The following is a 13,329-nucleotide window of genomic DNA, read 5'->3' as shown; positions in this document are numbered from 1 at the left end:
GAAGTCTGGTCAGAAGTGGCCTTCATGGAAGACATGCGGCCAAAAAGCCAAACCTCCGACGTGGAAACAAGGCCAAGCGACTCAACTATGCACGAAAACACAGGAACTGGGGTGCAGAAAAATGGCAGCAGGTGCTCTGGACTGATGAGTCAAAATTTGAAATATTTGGCTGTAGCAGAAGGCAGTTTGTTCGCCGAAGGGCTGGAGAGCGGTACACGAATGAGTGTCTGCAGGCAACAGTGAAGCATGGTGGAGGTTCCTTGCAAATTTGGGACTGCATTTCTGCAAATGGAGTTGGGGATGTGGTCAGAATTAATGGTCTCCTCAATGCTGAGAAGTACAGGCAGATACTTATCCATCATGCAATACCATCAGGGAGGCATCTGATTGGCCCCAAATTTATTCTGCAGCATGACAACGACTCCAAACATACAGCGAAAGTCATTAAGAACTATCTTCAGCATAAAGAAGAACAAGGAGTCCTGGAAGTGATGGTATGGCCCCCACAGAGCCCTAATCTCAACATCATCGAGTCTGACTGGGATTACATGAAGAGAGAGAAGCAACTGAGGCTGCCTAAATCCACAGAAGAACAGTGGTTAGTTCTCCAAGATGTTTGGGCCAACCTACCTGCCGAGTTCCTTCAAAAACTGTGTGCAAGTGTACCTAGAAGAATTGATGCTGTTTTGAAGGCAAAGGGTGGTCACACCAAATATTGATTTGATGTAGATTTTTCTTCTGTTCACTCACTTTGCATTTTGTTAATTGATAAATATAAACTATTAACATGTCTATTTTTGAAAGCATTCTTACTTTACAGCATTTTTTCACACCTGCCTAAAACTTTTGCACAGTACTGTATATATATATATATATATATATATATATATATATATATATATATATATATATATATATACCTACACACATATATATATATATATACATACACATACATACACATACACACACACACTTTTTCTTAAATGGTATCCGTTTTATAAGCGAGATAACACACTCCAGCGTTTAGGCGCTGTGTTGCATTAACATATGGCTTTATTGGTTGAAGGCAGTCACTCAGCTTTGCTTTGTGCCTCCAACCCAACTACAGCTGTATGTTTGTCTTATTATATATTTAAGGTAAGGCAATTTTATTTTTCCGTTAAAAAGGGCTCTCAGCTATTTTAGCAAAAGAGAAACTTGTTTTTCGTTTTTTGAAGACTTGGTATTTACAACTTCAGTGTTTTCAATTCAACAAAAGAGCATTAATACACACTATTTACAGCACTCCTCTTCACAACTATGGGAGTGATCAATAGACAGCTACAGTACCTTGTGCTGGTTCACACTCCAGATTCTGATGATGGAATCTCGGCCAGCAGTGAAGAGCCGGTTCAACGTGGGGTCCAGCTGCAGTGCGTTCACCCCATTGCGATTGTATTTCTCTACTTCATCCCGTATTACATAGGACACCTGCAGCAACACCACAGCAGTGCAGTGCAGTGGATTAGAAACACATTAGAGACAGAGGGAGCACGTCAAGCAACTCAAAAACATTCAGAGACAGAGGGAGCACGTCAAGCAACTCAAAAACATTCAGAGACAGAGGGAGCACGTCAAGCAACTCAAAAACATTCAGAGACAGAGGGAGCACGTCAAGCAACTTAAACATTCAGAGACAGAGGGAGCACGTCAAGCAACTCAAAAACATTCAGAGACAGAGGGAGCACGTCAAGCAACTTAAACATTCAGAGACAGAGGGAGCACGTCAAGCAACTTAAACATTCAGAGACAGAGGGAGCACGTCAAGCAACTTAAACATTCAGAGACAGAGGGAGCACGTCAAGCAACTCAAAAACATTCAGAGACAGAGGGAGCACGTCAAGCAACTTAAACATTCAGAGACAGAGGGAGCACGTCAACCAACTTAAAAACATGAGAGACAGCGGGAACACGTCAACCAACTTAGAAACATTCAGAGAGACACAGGGAACATGTCAAGCAACTCAAAAACATGAGAGACAGAGGGAACACGTCAACCAACTTAAAAACATTCAGAGAGACATTGGGTGGTTTTGATGTTGCTTTCATTTTATACAGTACTACCGTAGGAAACCAGTCTCAGGAACATGTATTAAAAAACATCACAAAGCTTCTTATTACAAACATGACAAACCACAAGCAAATATTTCTATTGCCTTTCTTACATCACTGGATATTAGCACATATCAAATGGCAACGTTTGCAAAAAAGAAGAAAAAATACATGGATAGAGTTGATGGATAGAGCCTGCACACTTGTGCAATGTATTGGGACAAGCAAAAGGCATGCTACTGTACAGCGGCTCAAATCACTAAACCTTCAGATGCTCAAACAATGCATGCTGGGAGATATGCATGGTGGGCTCTTAAAGACATTCTCTAATCTTGTAGCCAGTCAGTGTAGGGCAACAGTACTTTAAACATTAACATTTCATCAGGTATTTTAACAGAGACCCGGTCTGACCCAGGATGATTTATGTCTGAATTACAGTCCTAATTGGTTGACTATGCAAAGTAAAAAAACACTTCATGATTATACTAATGATTACTCGCCTCTACAGAGTCTGAAATGATTATACTAATGATTACTCGCCTCTACAGAGTCTGAAATGTATGCCTGACATTATGGACCTGCCCTTAAGGCATTTTAACAGAGACCCGGTGTCACTGTGGGTTTGCATTTACAGTTGCTGCGTTTAATGTAAAAGCAGGGTCAATGTAACCACAACAGTGCTGCAATTATTTACATTATATTTAGCACTCCCCAAATAGAAAATAAATAAATCCACATTGCAAGGCCTAGAACAAACAGGGTTTCCTTAATCCTCCATCGGAAGGACCATTTTTATCTGCACTTACAAAAATAACTGCCATGTAGGTTAATCCTTCATTCTAAATAACCTTCAACAAGCACCAAAAAAGACTGTACGCATCCCCAAATTGTACTTTTTGTGAACTTACAGCAGATGACCATATATTCTACCTTAGTCTAACTTCCGATTCATGCATTAAACCAATGTTCTACAAAACATGGATTCAGAGGTCTTTTCTCGCACTGAATGCAACCATACATACACAAATAGCATGCTATTCATTTAAATGTTTAATTTCACAGCGGGCTTGCTATTTATTAATAGCCAACTGACTCCACATTCTGAACATTGCAAAACTATACAACTTTATCCAATTAAATATGCAGCATTTCCCTGTAATCACGGACGACCTGAAAATAGAGGAATCTGTGAAGTACCGGTAATTGCATTATATGAATAAAACGTTTAATATGAAAAGTGAAATGTTTCGCGGTCCAGGGGAGTTATTCCACAACAGAAGCCTTATAATTGTTGTATTTTTACAGAAACCGTAATGAAGTGTTTACTGTATTGTACCAGGTACTTGCGAATATATGCAATACTACAGCAGCATTGCACATCATACAAACCTTACTAAATATGAACTGATCACGGTAAGAGGAAACGGACGCAGTAAATAACGCTTGCCAAAATGAAAAGAACACAACATGCTGATGGCTGATGTTTTGTCATAGATTTGCACACGACTTAATTCTATCTAAACACGGTTGCCGTTCTACGACTGCATGACCTACACACTACAGTTTTTTTAAAAAAACAGGACCCCGGCCCTTTTGCAATTCAGCTTAATTTTGTCTCTTTTTATTTTACACATTTGAAATCCAGTTTGTTAACTTAGTGGTCGGGCAGTGATATTAGCTCTTGTCCGCTTTACAGATGTACTTATATGACCGATCCAACCCAGACGAACAAACACCAGGGAGAGAGACCAGCATTGGAACCTGTCCCCTCGCAGCACTGCGCTGTGTCAAGTGGACCCCACGCTTCAGCTGTACATCATCTGTCCTCGATACTACCACACAGGGTCAGGTGTGAGGCAGCATCGTGCCCCTGTGCCCGCACTCCTATCTGGGGTTATCGTTAATACTGTACATTTACCTGGACTTTCCTCCGCCCAGCCGCATTCTGCCTGTGATGAGCCGCCATCTTACATGTTGACAGCGCGACGTCACTTCCACGGAAAGACGACAGCATAAACTTCCGGAAGCTACTGTCAGTCAAATGCTGACGGCAAAGGTGCTGCAGCAACCGAGATCTCAAATCACGGGCCAGTCAAATTTATAAGTCAAGGGCGGGAAGAAAGGAAGCAAAAGACAAGACGAGAGTGTGTTTATGAGGAAGCAAGGTTTTTTTTTTTTTTTTTAATATAAGGATAATTAATATTATTGTAAGCCCCGCTGAAGCGGGATGGTTTACTGCATATTAATGTTGCAATGATTGTATTAACGTAACGGAATGGGTGTGTAAGTTCGTGAAGTGTTATTTTTCCAGATAAGATCAAAATCTTTTAATTAATTATTATTATTTTTTAATTATGTACGGAAATGTATTTACGCACGAAAGTAAATACTAAGGCTGAATTGCATACGAATATTTTCCATTTTTCTTAAACCAATATGTATTATCTAATTTCCCTAAAACACCACCAACATTAATGCAGCTGCGTTAGACGATAAACAAAACTTGTATTAGTCCTCATTATTTAATTCTCACACAAAACAAATGCTTTCGTTTATAGGACCAAAGGTGTATTTTCGATTGTAAAGGGTGTAAATCGAATCAGAAATGCTGATTACATATTTAAGGTATAGCCTAAAACTTGATTTTTCAGTACATCCATACGAAGGCTGTCATGGCCAGTAACGTGTGCAAAATTATACAATGGAGCAACATGTTTATTTCATAGAGTGTATGAAAGATTGTATTGAAACTGTATAGGTTGGCCGAACGGATTCCACAGCAATTCTGCAGCGCACAACTGCATGGAATAGGGACTACACTTGTGAGCAGATTGAATGCTGCCTTCCCTGAGAGACGGACAGGTACAGCAGCAAATTACAAAAAAAAAAACATGTGTGGAAGAGGCTGAAAGTAGAGACATTGGAAAGCTGTGCTGGAATTATTTATTTATTATATATTTTTATATAAAATAGGCCTAAGTTAAGTTTAATACGTTGAATTAGAATGAAACTTGAAATGTGCAACTGTTTAAAAGCTGAAAACAAGTAAAAAGGTCTAATTAAGCAAATAATCAGTTTAATTAAGGGTCTAGTTAAGCAACTGAGAGCCAACCCTGGTCCCCAGGACCAGGGTTGGGAACCAGCAGAAACGGGGTCCCCAGGACCAGGGTTGGGAACCAGCAGAGACGGGGTCCCTAGGACCAGGGCTGGGAACTAGCAGAGACAGGGTCCCCAGGACCAGGGCTGGGAACCAGCAGAGACGGGGTCCCCAGGACCAGGGTTGGGACCCAGCAGAGACGGTGTCCCCAGGACCAGGGCTGGGACCCAGCAGAGACGGGGTCCCCAGGACCAGGGCTGGGACCCAGCAGAGACGGGGTCCCCAGGACCAGGGCTGGGAACCAGCAGAGACGGGGTCCCCAGGACCAGGGCTGGGAACCAGCAGAGACGGGGTCCCCATGACCAGGGCTGGGAACCAGCAGAGACGGGATCCCCAGGACCAGGGTTGGGAACCAGCAGAGACGGGGTCCCCAGGACCAGGGTTGGGAACCACTGCTGTAGAGGGCAAAAGCAGTTACTTTGGCTTCGTTTCCATTCAGAACATTTTTAGTACGCAGCTGGGGACTATCTTGAGCTGCTTAGTTCGTTGCAATTGGTATTAACTTGCGTACTGGTTTAGTACCGTCCTCCGTACTAACCATGGAATCATCCCCAGTTAGTACCGTCCTCCGTACTAATCACGGGATCATCCCCAGTTAGTACCGTCCTCCGTACTAACCACTGGATCATCCCCAGTTAGTACCGTCCTCCGTACTAACCACTGGATCATCCCCAGTTAGTACCGTCCTCCGCACTAACCACGGGATCATCCCCAGTTAGTACCGTCCTCCTCACTAACCACGGGATCATCCCCAGTTAGTACTGTCCTCTGCACTAACCACGGGATCATCCCCAGTTAGTACCGTCCTCTGTACTAACCACGGGATCATCCCCAGTTAGTACCGTCCTCTGTACTAACCACGGGATCATCCCCAGTTAGTACCGTCCTCCGCACTAACCATGGGAGGATCCCCAGTTAGTACCATCCTCCGTACTAACCACAGGATCATTCCCAGTTACTACCGTCCTCTGTACTAACCACGGGATGATCCCCAGTTAGGACCGTCCTCCGCACTAACCACGGGATCATCCCCAGTTAGTACCATCCTCCGTACTAACAACGGGATCATCCCCAGTTAATACCGTCCTCCGTACTAACCACGGGATCATTCCCAGTTAGTACCGTCCTCTGTACTAACCACGGGATCATCCCCAGTTAGTACCGTCCTCCTCACTAACCACGGGATCATCCCCAGTTAGTACCGTCCTCTGTACTAACCACGGGATCATCCCCAGTTAGTACCGTCCTCTGTACTAACCACGGGATGATCCCCAGTTAGTACCGTCCTCCGCACTAACCACGGGATGATCCCCAGTTAGTACCATCCTCCGTACTAACCACAGGATCATTCCCAGTTACTACCGTCCTCTGTACTAACCACGGGATCATCCCCAGTTAGTACGCTCCATTTAGTTTGTTGCAATTGACCCACTGAGTCTGCTGGTTTTCATTCCAACTGAGCTCTCAATTACTTAACTATGCCCTTAATTGAACTGATAATTTGCATAACTAGACCTTTTTACTTGTTTTCAGCTCCTAAACAGTTGCAGATTTCAAGTGCTCTATAACACGTTAAAAGTAACTTGAACTCTGCAACTGTTTAAGAGCTGAAAACAATTAAAAAGGTCTAATTAAGCATCAGTTCAATTAAGGGTCTAGTTAAGTAATTGAGAGCTCTCCCCTGGACCAGGGTTGGGAACCACTTATCTAGTGCACAGGAAAACAAAGCTAGCTATGTAAAGAGGTGAATCATAATATTACTTCTGTAAAGATGCCGTTGGCTGATGTTGTTACTGTACATGTTTGCCAAGCCACAAGAATTGAGGGAGCTGCTCCTGAACTCAGATGAAAGAACCTTCTTCACATAGAGTACTTAGCAAACAATGGAAACAACACAACAAAGGACCATACAGAATCATTGCAAACAAAAAATAAAAATACATTTAAAGTTACTTTCTGTGTATGTCTTAAAACTTTGTTTTTAATACCCATTATACATATTCAAAGCTTTCTTACACTACTGCTGTTTAACTGTAATACCTTTTTCCACAATAAAAAAGTTTCAGAGTGGGGACTAGTCAGTTAGCACACGCTGTCTGGTGCTAACGTCTTTGACTTTAACCCAATCAGGCATTCGGCATCACGTTGCTATGCTATGCTGTCCTTGGAAGATTTCAGACTCAATATTAGTCCTATAAACAGAGGCTGCCCCATAACCAACCATTGCAATTTAAAGGCAGTCTGTCTCGATGGAGTCAGAACTAGCTGTGTAATAAGGAGCTCAGGGAGTGTTACACAGCAAGGCAGTCTGTCTCGATGGAGTCAGAACTAGCTGTGTAACGAGGAGCTCAGGGAGTGTTACACAGCAAGGCAGTCTGTCTCGATGGAGTCAGAACTAGCTGTGTAACGAGGAGCTCAGGGAGTGTTACACAGCAAGGCAGTCTGTCTCGATGGAGTCAGAACTAGCTGTGTAACGAGGAGCTCAGGGAGTGTTACACAGCAAGGCAGTCTGTTTGATAGTTTGATAGAAAGACCAGCGCACTATCCAGACAGACCCCTCACTGAATATCCTCCTCTATTAAGACCATTTTACTCCATCTCATAGGCCAGGGCTTTCCAATCACAGTCTTGGAGGGCTATTCCACTCCATGGCTGTCCAATCACAGTCTTGGAGGGCCATTCCACTCCATGGCTGTCCAATCACAGTCTTGGAGGGCCATTTCACTCCAGGGCTGTCCAATCACAGTCTTGAAGGGCCATTCCACTCCATGGCTGTCCTATCACAGTTTTGGATGGCCATTCCACTCCAGGGCTGTGTCCAATCACAGTCTTGAAGGGCCATTCCACTCCATGGCTGTCCAATCACAGTCTTGAAGGGTCATTCCACTCCATGGCTGTCCAATCACAGTCTTGGAGGGTCATTCCACTCCATGGCTGTCCAATCACAGTCTTGGAGGATCATTCCACTCCAGGGCTGTCCAATCACAGTCTTGGAGGGCCATTCCACTCCAGGGCTTTCCAATCACAGTCTTGAAGGGTCATTCCACTCCATGGCTGTCCAATCACAGTCTTGAAGGGTCATTCCACTCCAGGGTTTTGTACATGCTCTGGGTGACCCTTTTTATCGAAGCAGTTAAGCATTCTCCCCAAATTTCACTCAATAATTAGAGAAGGACAATATCAACCAGTGCTCTGAATATAAAAAGAAGACACTATGGAATCCTGGTGAAAGAGATTGGACATGTCCTGCAGTATTTTGCAATGTATTATATATACAACATATCGAAAAGTTGGGCAGCTGGCTCTTTGAGCTATGTATATATAATATTCATTACATCATTGTTTTTCTGTTTCAACCTTGTTTAGAGATATGACAATAGTAGAACTGATATGACAATAGTAGAACTGATGCTGTTGCAGTTTATCCGGGGCAGTCAGGGACAGATGTGTCCCTGATTACACTGTACACAATACTTTAAACAGCGAGATTTGAAATGATTCATTTTGGAAATAACACTCTCCCTGGGAAGAATGCCTAACTGCATATTTAATAAATAAGCCTTTTTGACCTTCATATTTAGGTCTCAAATGTTTGGCAAATGACAGTTTTAACATACAGGTCAGAAGCCTTATAAACACTGGGTTGCTATATCTAGACAAACAGGGACTTATTCTTTACACAGAATACTGGTGCTCAAGTGTGCACATGTATTAGAACATCCCATTGCTTCTGTATTTCAGCAGTGTGCACATGTATTAGAACACCCCATTGCTTCTGTAGTTCAGCAGTGTGCACATGTATTAGAACACCCCATTGCTTCTGTAGTTCAGCAGTGTGCACATGTATTAGAACACCCCATTGCTTCTGTTGTTCAGCAGTGTGCACATGTATTAGAACACCCCATTGCTTCTGTTGTTCAGCAGTGTGCGCATGTATTAGAACACCCCATTGCTTCTGTAGTTGTGATTCATTGTGCATATGAATCAAACCACTTCAACTGAAAATCTTGTAAAATGGTCAAAACAGGCAAATTCATGATTGTCTAATTGAACTGATGACTTTAATCGGCCACACATGCAATTCATTTAAAATAGAATATCCTAATAAAACATAACAAGAAACGCCACAGGTTTTTAAAGTTGGTTCCATTACACTGTGTAACAAATTTTTTTTTTTTTTTGGTTCCTGGGTAGTAAGTGTTATTTCCTAATTGTTTATGCCTCAAAAGTATAGAAAATGGCTATTATTCCCCACAAACTTTGCTTTTGTGACCAGGACAGTGATATTTTGAAATTTACGGGCGAATTTGTGTCTTTTCGTTCACATAAAGCCAGAAAAAAACATCATATGAATCCAAATCAACATGTATTTATACTAAAGTAATTCAAAAATGACTACAAAAGATTTAGAAGTGAGTAGTTTTTCGAGATTTACGATTATACTGTAAACCACTTTCACGAATCAGCCCCCAAATGTAGTCTCCCATCATGTTCTTGTTATACTGTCCTTGGTAGCTGCGTTCAAAGTCCAGTATATCCTGGTGGAAGCGCTCGCCTTGCTCCTCCGAGTACGCTCCCATGTTCTCCTTGAATTTATCAAGATGAGCATCAAGGATATGGACTTTGAGGGACATCCTACAGCCCATTGTGCCGTAGTTCTTCACCAGAGTCTCAACCAGCTCCACATAGTTTTCGGCCTTATGATTGCCCAGGAAGCCCCGAACCACTGCGACAAAGCTGTTCCAAGCCGCTTTCTCCTTACTAGTGAGCTTCTTGGGGAATTCATTGCACTCCAGGATCTTCTTTATCTGTGGTCCGACGAAGACACCGGCTTTGACCTTTGCCTCAGACAGCTTAGGGAAGAAGCCTTGAAGGTACTTGAAGGCTGCCGACTACTTATCTAGAGCTCTGACAAATTGTTTCATAAGGCCCAATTTGATGTGCAGTGGTGGCATCAGCACCTTCCGGGGGTCCCAGCCGTACTTATCATACTTCAAGGCGTCCAGCAAGGTCTTGATGCTGTTGTAATCCTCTTTGAGGTGCACCGAGTGAGCCAGGGGAAGAGACGGGTACTTGTTACCATTATGGAGCAGCACGGCTTTGAGGCTCCTGGATGAGCTGTCAATGAAGGACAGTATAACGAGAACATAATGGGAGACTACATTTGGGGGCTGATTCGTGAAAGTGATTTACAGTATAATTGTAAATCTCGAAAAACTACTCACTTCTAAATCTTTTGTAGTCATTTTTGTATTACTTTAGTATAAATACATGTTAATTTGGATTCATATGTTGTTTTTTTCTGACTTTATGTGAACGAAAAGACACAAATTCGCCCGTTTTGTCATTGGAAATAGGTAAATTTCAAAATATCACTCCTGGTCACAAAAGCAAAGTTTGTGGGGAATAATAGCCATTTTCTATACTTTTGAGGCATAAGCAATTAGGAAATAACACTTACTACCCAGGAACGAAAATTGTGTTACATAGTGTTATCACATTGAACCATGCTGAACATTTTTTTAGAAGGAAAGAAACACAAATATTCTACAAAATATGCTCAAATGCATGTGGTCTGAGTTGGATTCTACCAATGGCAACAAATAATGTATATGGTAACACTTTTTTATTAGTAGTATTATTATCAGCTAGTGTTGCATTAATATCTTTATTCATTCATATATCGTGCTTTGTTTCTGAAGACAGAAACACAACGCAACTCAACAGCAACGTAACAGCAAAGTCCCTCCCTCATCTCTGTCCTGGAGCACAACGCTGCCTTCTAGAGGTGTCAGTGATGAAGTGTTCCATATCACAGCACCTCTTTGTGAAGAACTGGGTGAAGAGGAAGAGGAGACATGTTTCATGAGTCTCTCTTTCTTTTTCTTTTGAGCTCCCACTCCGTACTGCCTCTGAAATATCTTCTCTATGAGAGTCTCCATCCTGTGGCCCTGGTCTGGATGTGCTGGAGTATGGAGCTTTTCAATTTGGGCCTGAGCCTTGATACACTGCCTGGAAGAAACAGCAAAGCCGTTTGTTTTAACACATAGCTGTCAGTGCCGTTGCAAAGGTGGTCAGGTCAAGGCCTGGGTCGGAGACTCAAACCCGCCCCCCAGAAAAACCCATCAACACTAAGTACTTTTAAAAAGAGGCCTTCCTAGCCTTCTCTGAAGTAGTCAGGGCCCAACGATGGAAGAAAAGAGGGGGAAGGGAAAAACAAACAAACAAACAAAACGGGTTCTTTCCGGGCCCCTTTTGTACTGCCTTGGTACCAATAGGCCAACAGACTTTTCCAAGATCTCTTACCTGATACAAGTCTCTCTTCCAAATAGCAAAGAACAGAGTAGCTCCAGCCAACACTAAAACCACTCCCAGCACTCCAATCGGGGAGCCCTCATCCTCCAGTATTCCTGCTGCCTGGATCCTAACCCAAATCCTTCGGAAGCAGGAGTGCTGGGATTGAAACTCTGAGACAGGGTTCAAGGAATTCTTCATCCAGTTCAGAATGGCTGGACGTAGCCAACCTCTTCTTGGGTCTGTGGGTTCTCTTTTCTTTCCAACTTGTAGAAACAGAATCCAAGAGCAGCGAAGAAAACTGACATGGGCTCTGGAGAGCTGGTAAGCTGTTGGTCACACTTAGGCAGACTGGAAGTGGTTTTGATGATATTGTCATGTAAAGACTAAGAGCTACACACTAAGAGAAAGATTGCAAGGCACTTCAGAGGCATTTCTTAACCCTTTCAGTCCTGAGTTATTTTTGTCGAGCTGAAGAATGCGAAATTAAGTTATATAATTAAAAAAGGAACTCCTTTGTTCAGTATACACGAGAACAGGACAAAAACAATATTGCCAAAACAACTCACTGAATCACAGAGGCGGTTCAGATAACAGCTGATCTGCTGTGAATTTTCAATCTGTTTTATCTGGTTGCTTGGTTTTTATCTCAATGACATCACAAAGAAAAACTTCATCATAGATGATGACGCTCTCTCTGATGACATCAACGTTGCTGGCTTGTTTTAAAAAATGAAGGCCTTAATAAACAAGTTGTTTGTTAAACTCTTTTTACCAATAGAAACATTATTACTAGTTGTTGTTTTGTTTTTTGCTTTTTTGCTTTTTTTACTTTAAAAATACATCTAGATTTTTCTAGTATCATGCTAGAAATGTAATTCTTGGTACCCTGTCACTTGAATTCCATTCCATTGTCTGACCTCACTTCCATAATCCCAGCCTCACTCTGGTAGTCTATGGTAGTCTGGCCATGTAGTTTTGATATAAAGTATAATGGATTTCATTACAAATCCAGTATTTGCATTCTCATAGTGCACATTAATTATTGAATGTTGTGTTACAAAGCACTCATTAATGATACCGTATTTATAAATAAGTTATACAAGGTGGAAGTGGGTCTTTCCATTTCCCTCGGACCCTTACTGGTGTAAGCAACATCACTGCTCTCCTGTACAGCATGTGGCTTGCTAAGTACCTACGTATTGAGCTAGTCTGTATTCTTTCCACATGCTATTAGATGCACCCTGGAGAAAGCCTGCAGGATGCTCTTCCAGTGCGTTGGAGGACAGTGGTGAGGCTCATTGCTGATCCTCGGCCTCTTTTGTGTTCTTCCATAGTCTGCATGAGCTACTGTTACATCACTGTCTTACTATTGGATGTATGACCAAAGGAACTTTCATTTTATTGGCTCTTTGTTTCCCAGGGGTGGGGTTGTGGGAATGGCTTCTTTTTGAGACTCAGTTGAGGAGGCAACATGCCCTGTATGAAGTGATGGACTTGCTCACCCAGGCCTGAGTTATGTACAGTATAAAGACATGGATTTCTTAGTCTAGTTGCTCTGCCTCTCTGTGATTGTTACATGTGCTGTCTGCTTTCGCAGCTGTACTATTTTCCTGTTCCTCATTCATTGGTTTGGTGTCCTTCTTAAATTCACTCAGTTACTCCCCTATTTTCATTTTGATGGTTTCTATTTGTATTGTAAAGGTCTCAATCAGGCTTAAATTATAATAGTTTTATTCCTAAACTGAAATACAGTAAAATCAGGTCCGGTGAGGGAGCAGAAT

General features: G+C 42.3%; 1 protein-coding gene across 1 annotated transcript in view; it reads right to left on the bottom strand.

Moving 5' to 3' along the window:
• The window catches only part of LOC117400304 (WD repeat-containing protein 48), a 45,312-nt gene extending 41,131 nt beyond the window's left edge, over positions 1-4,181 (bottom strand). Inside the window, exons 1-2 of the mRNA XM_034000059.3 lie at positions 4,013-4,181; positions 1,333-1,473 (exon numbers count right to left, since the gene is read on the bottom strand). Of these exons, the coding sequence (XP_033855950.2) occupies positions 1,333-1,473; positions 4,013-4,108 (237 nt within the window). The 5' untranslated portion in view covers positions 4,109-4,181. The remainder of the gene's footprint in view (positions 1-1,332; positions 1,474-4,012) is intronic.
• Between the last annotated feature and the right edge of the window lie 9,148 nt (positions 4,182-13,329).

Source organism: Acipenser ruthenus, chromosome 4 (assembly GCF_902713425.1).
Source record: "Acipenser ruthenus chromosome 4, fAciRut3.2 maternal haplotype, whole genome shotgun sequence".
In the NCBI taxonomy this organism is placed as follows: domain Eukaryota; kingdom Metazoa; phylum Chordata; class Actinopteri; order Acipenseriformes; family Acipenseridae; genus Acipenser; species Acipenser ruthenus.
The sequence above is the reverse complement of the archived record's forward strand: the minus strand, read 5'-3'. Positions and strand labels throughout refer to the sequence as shown.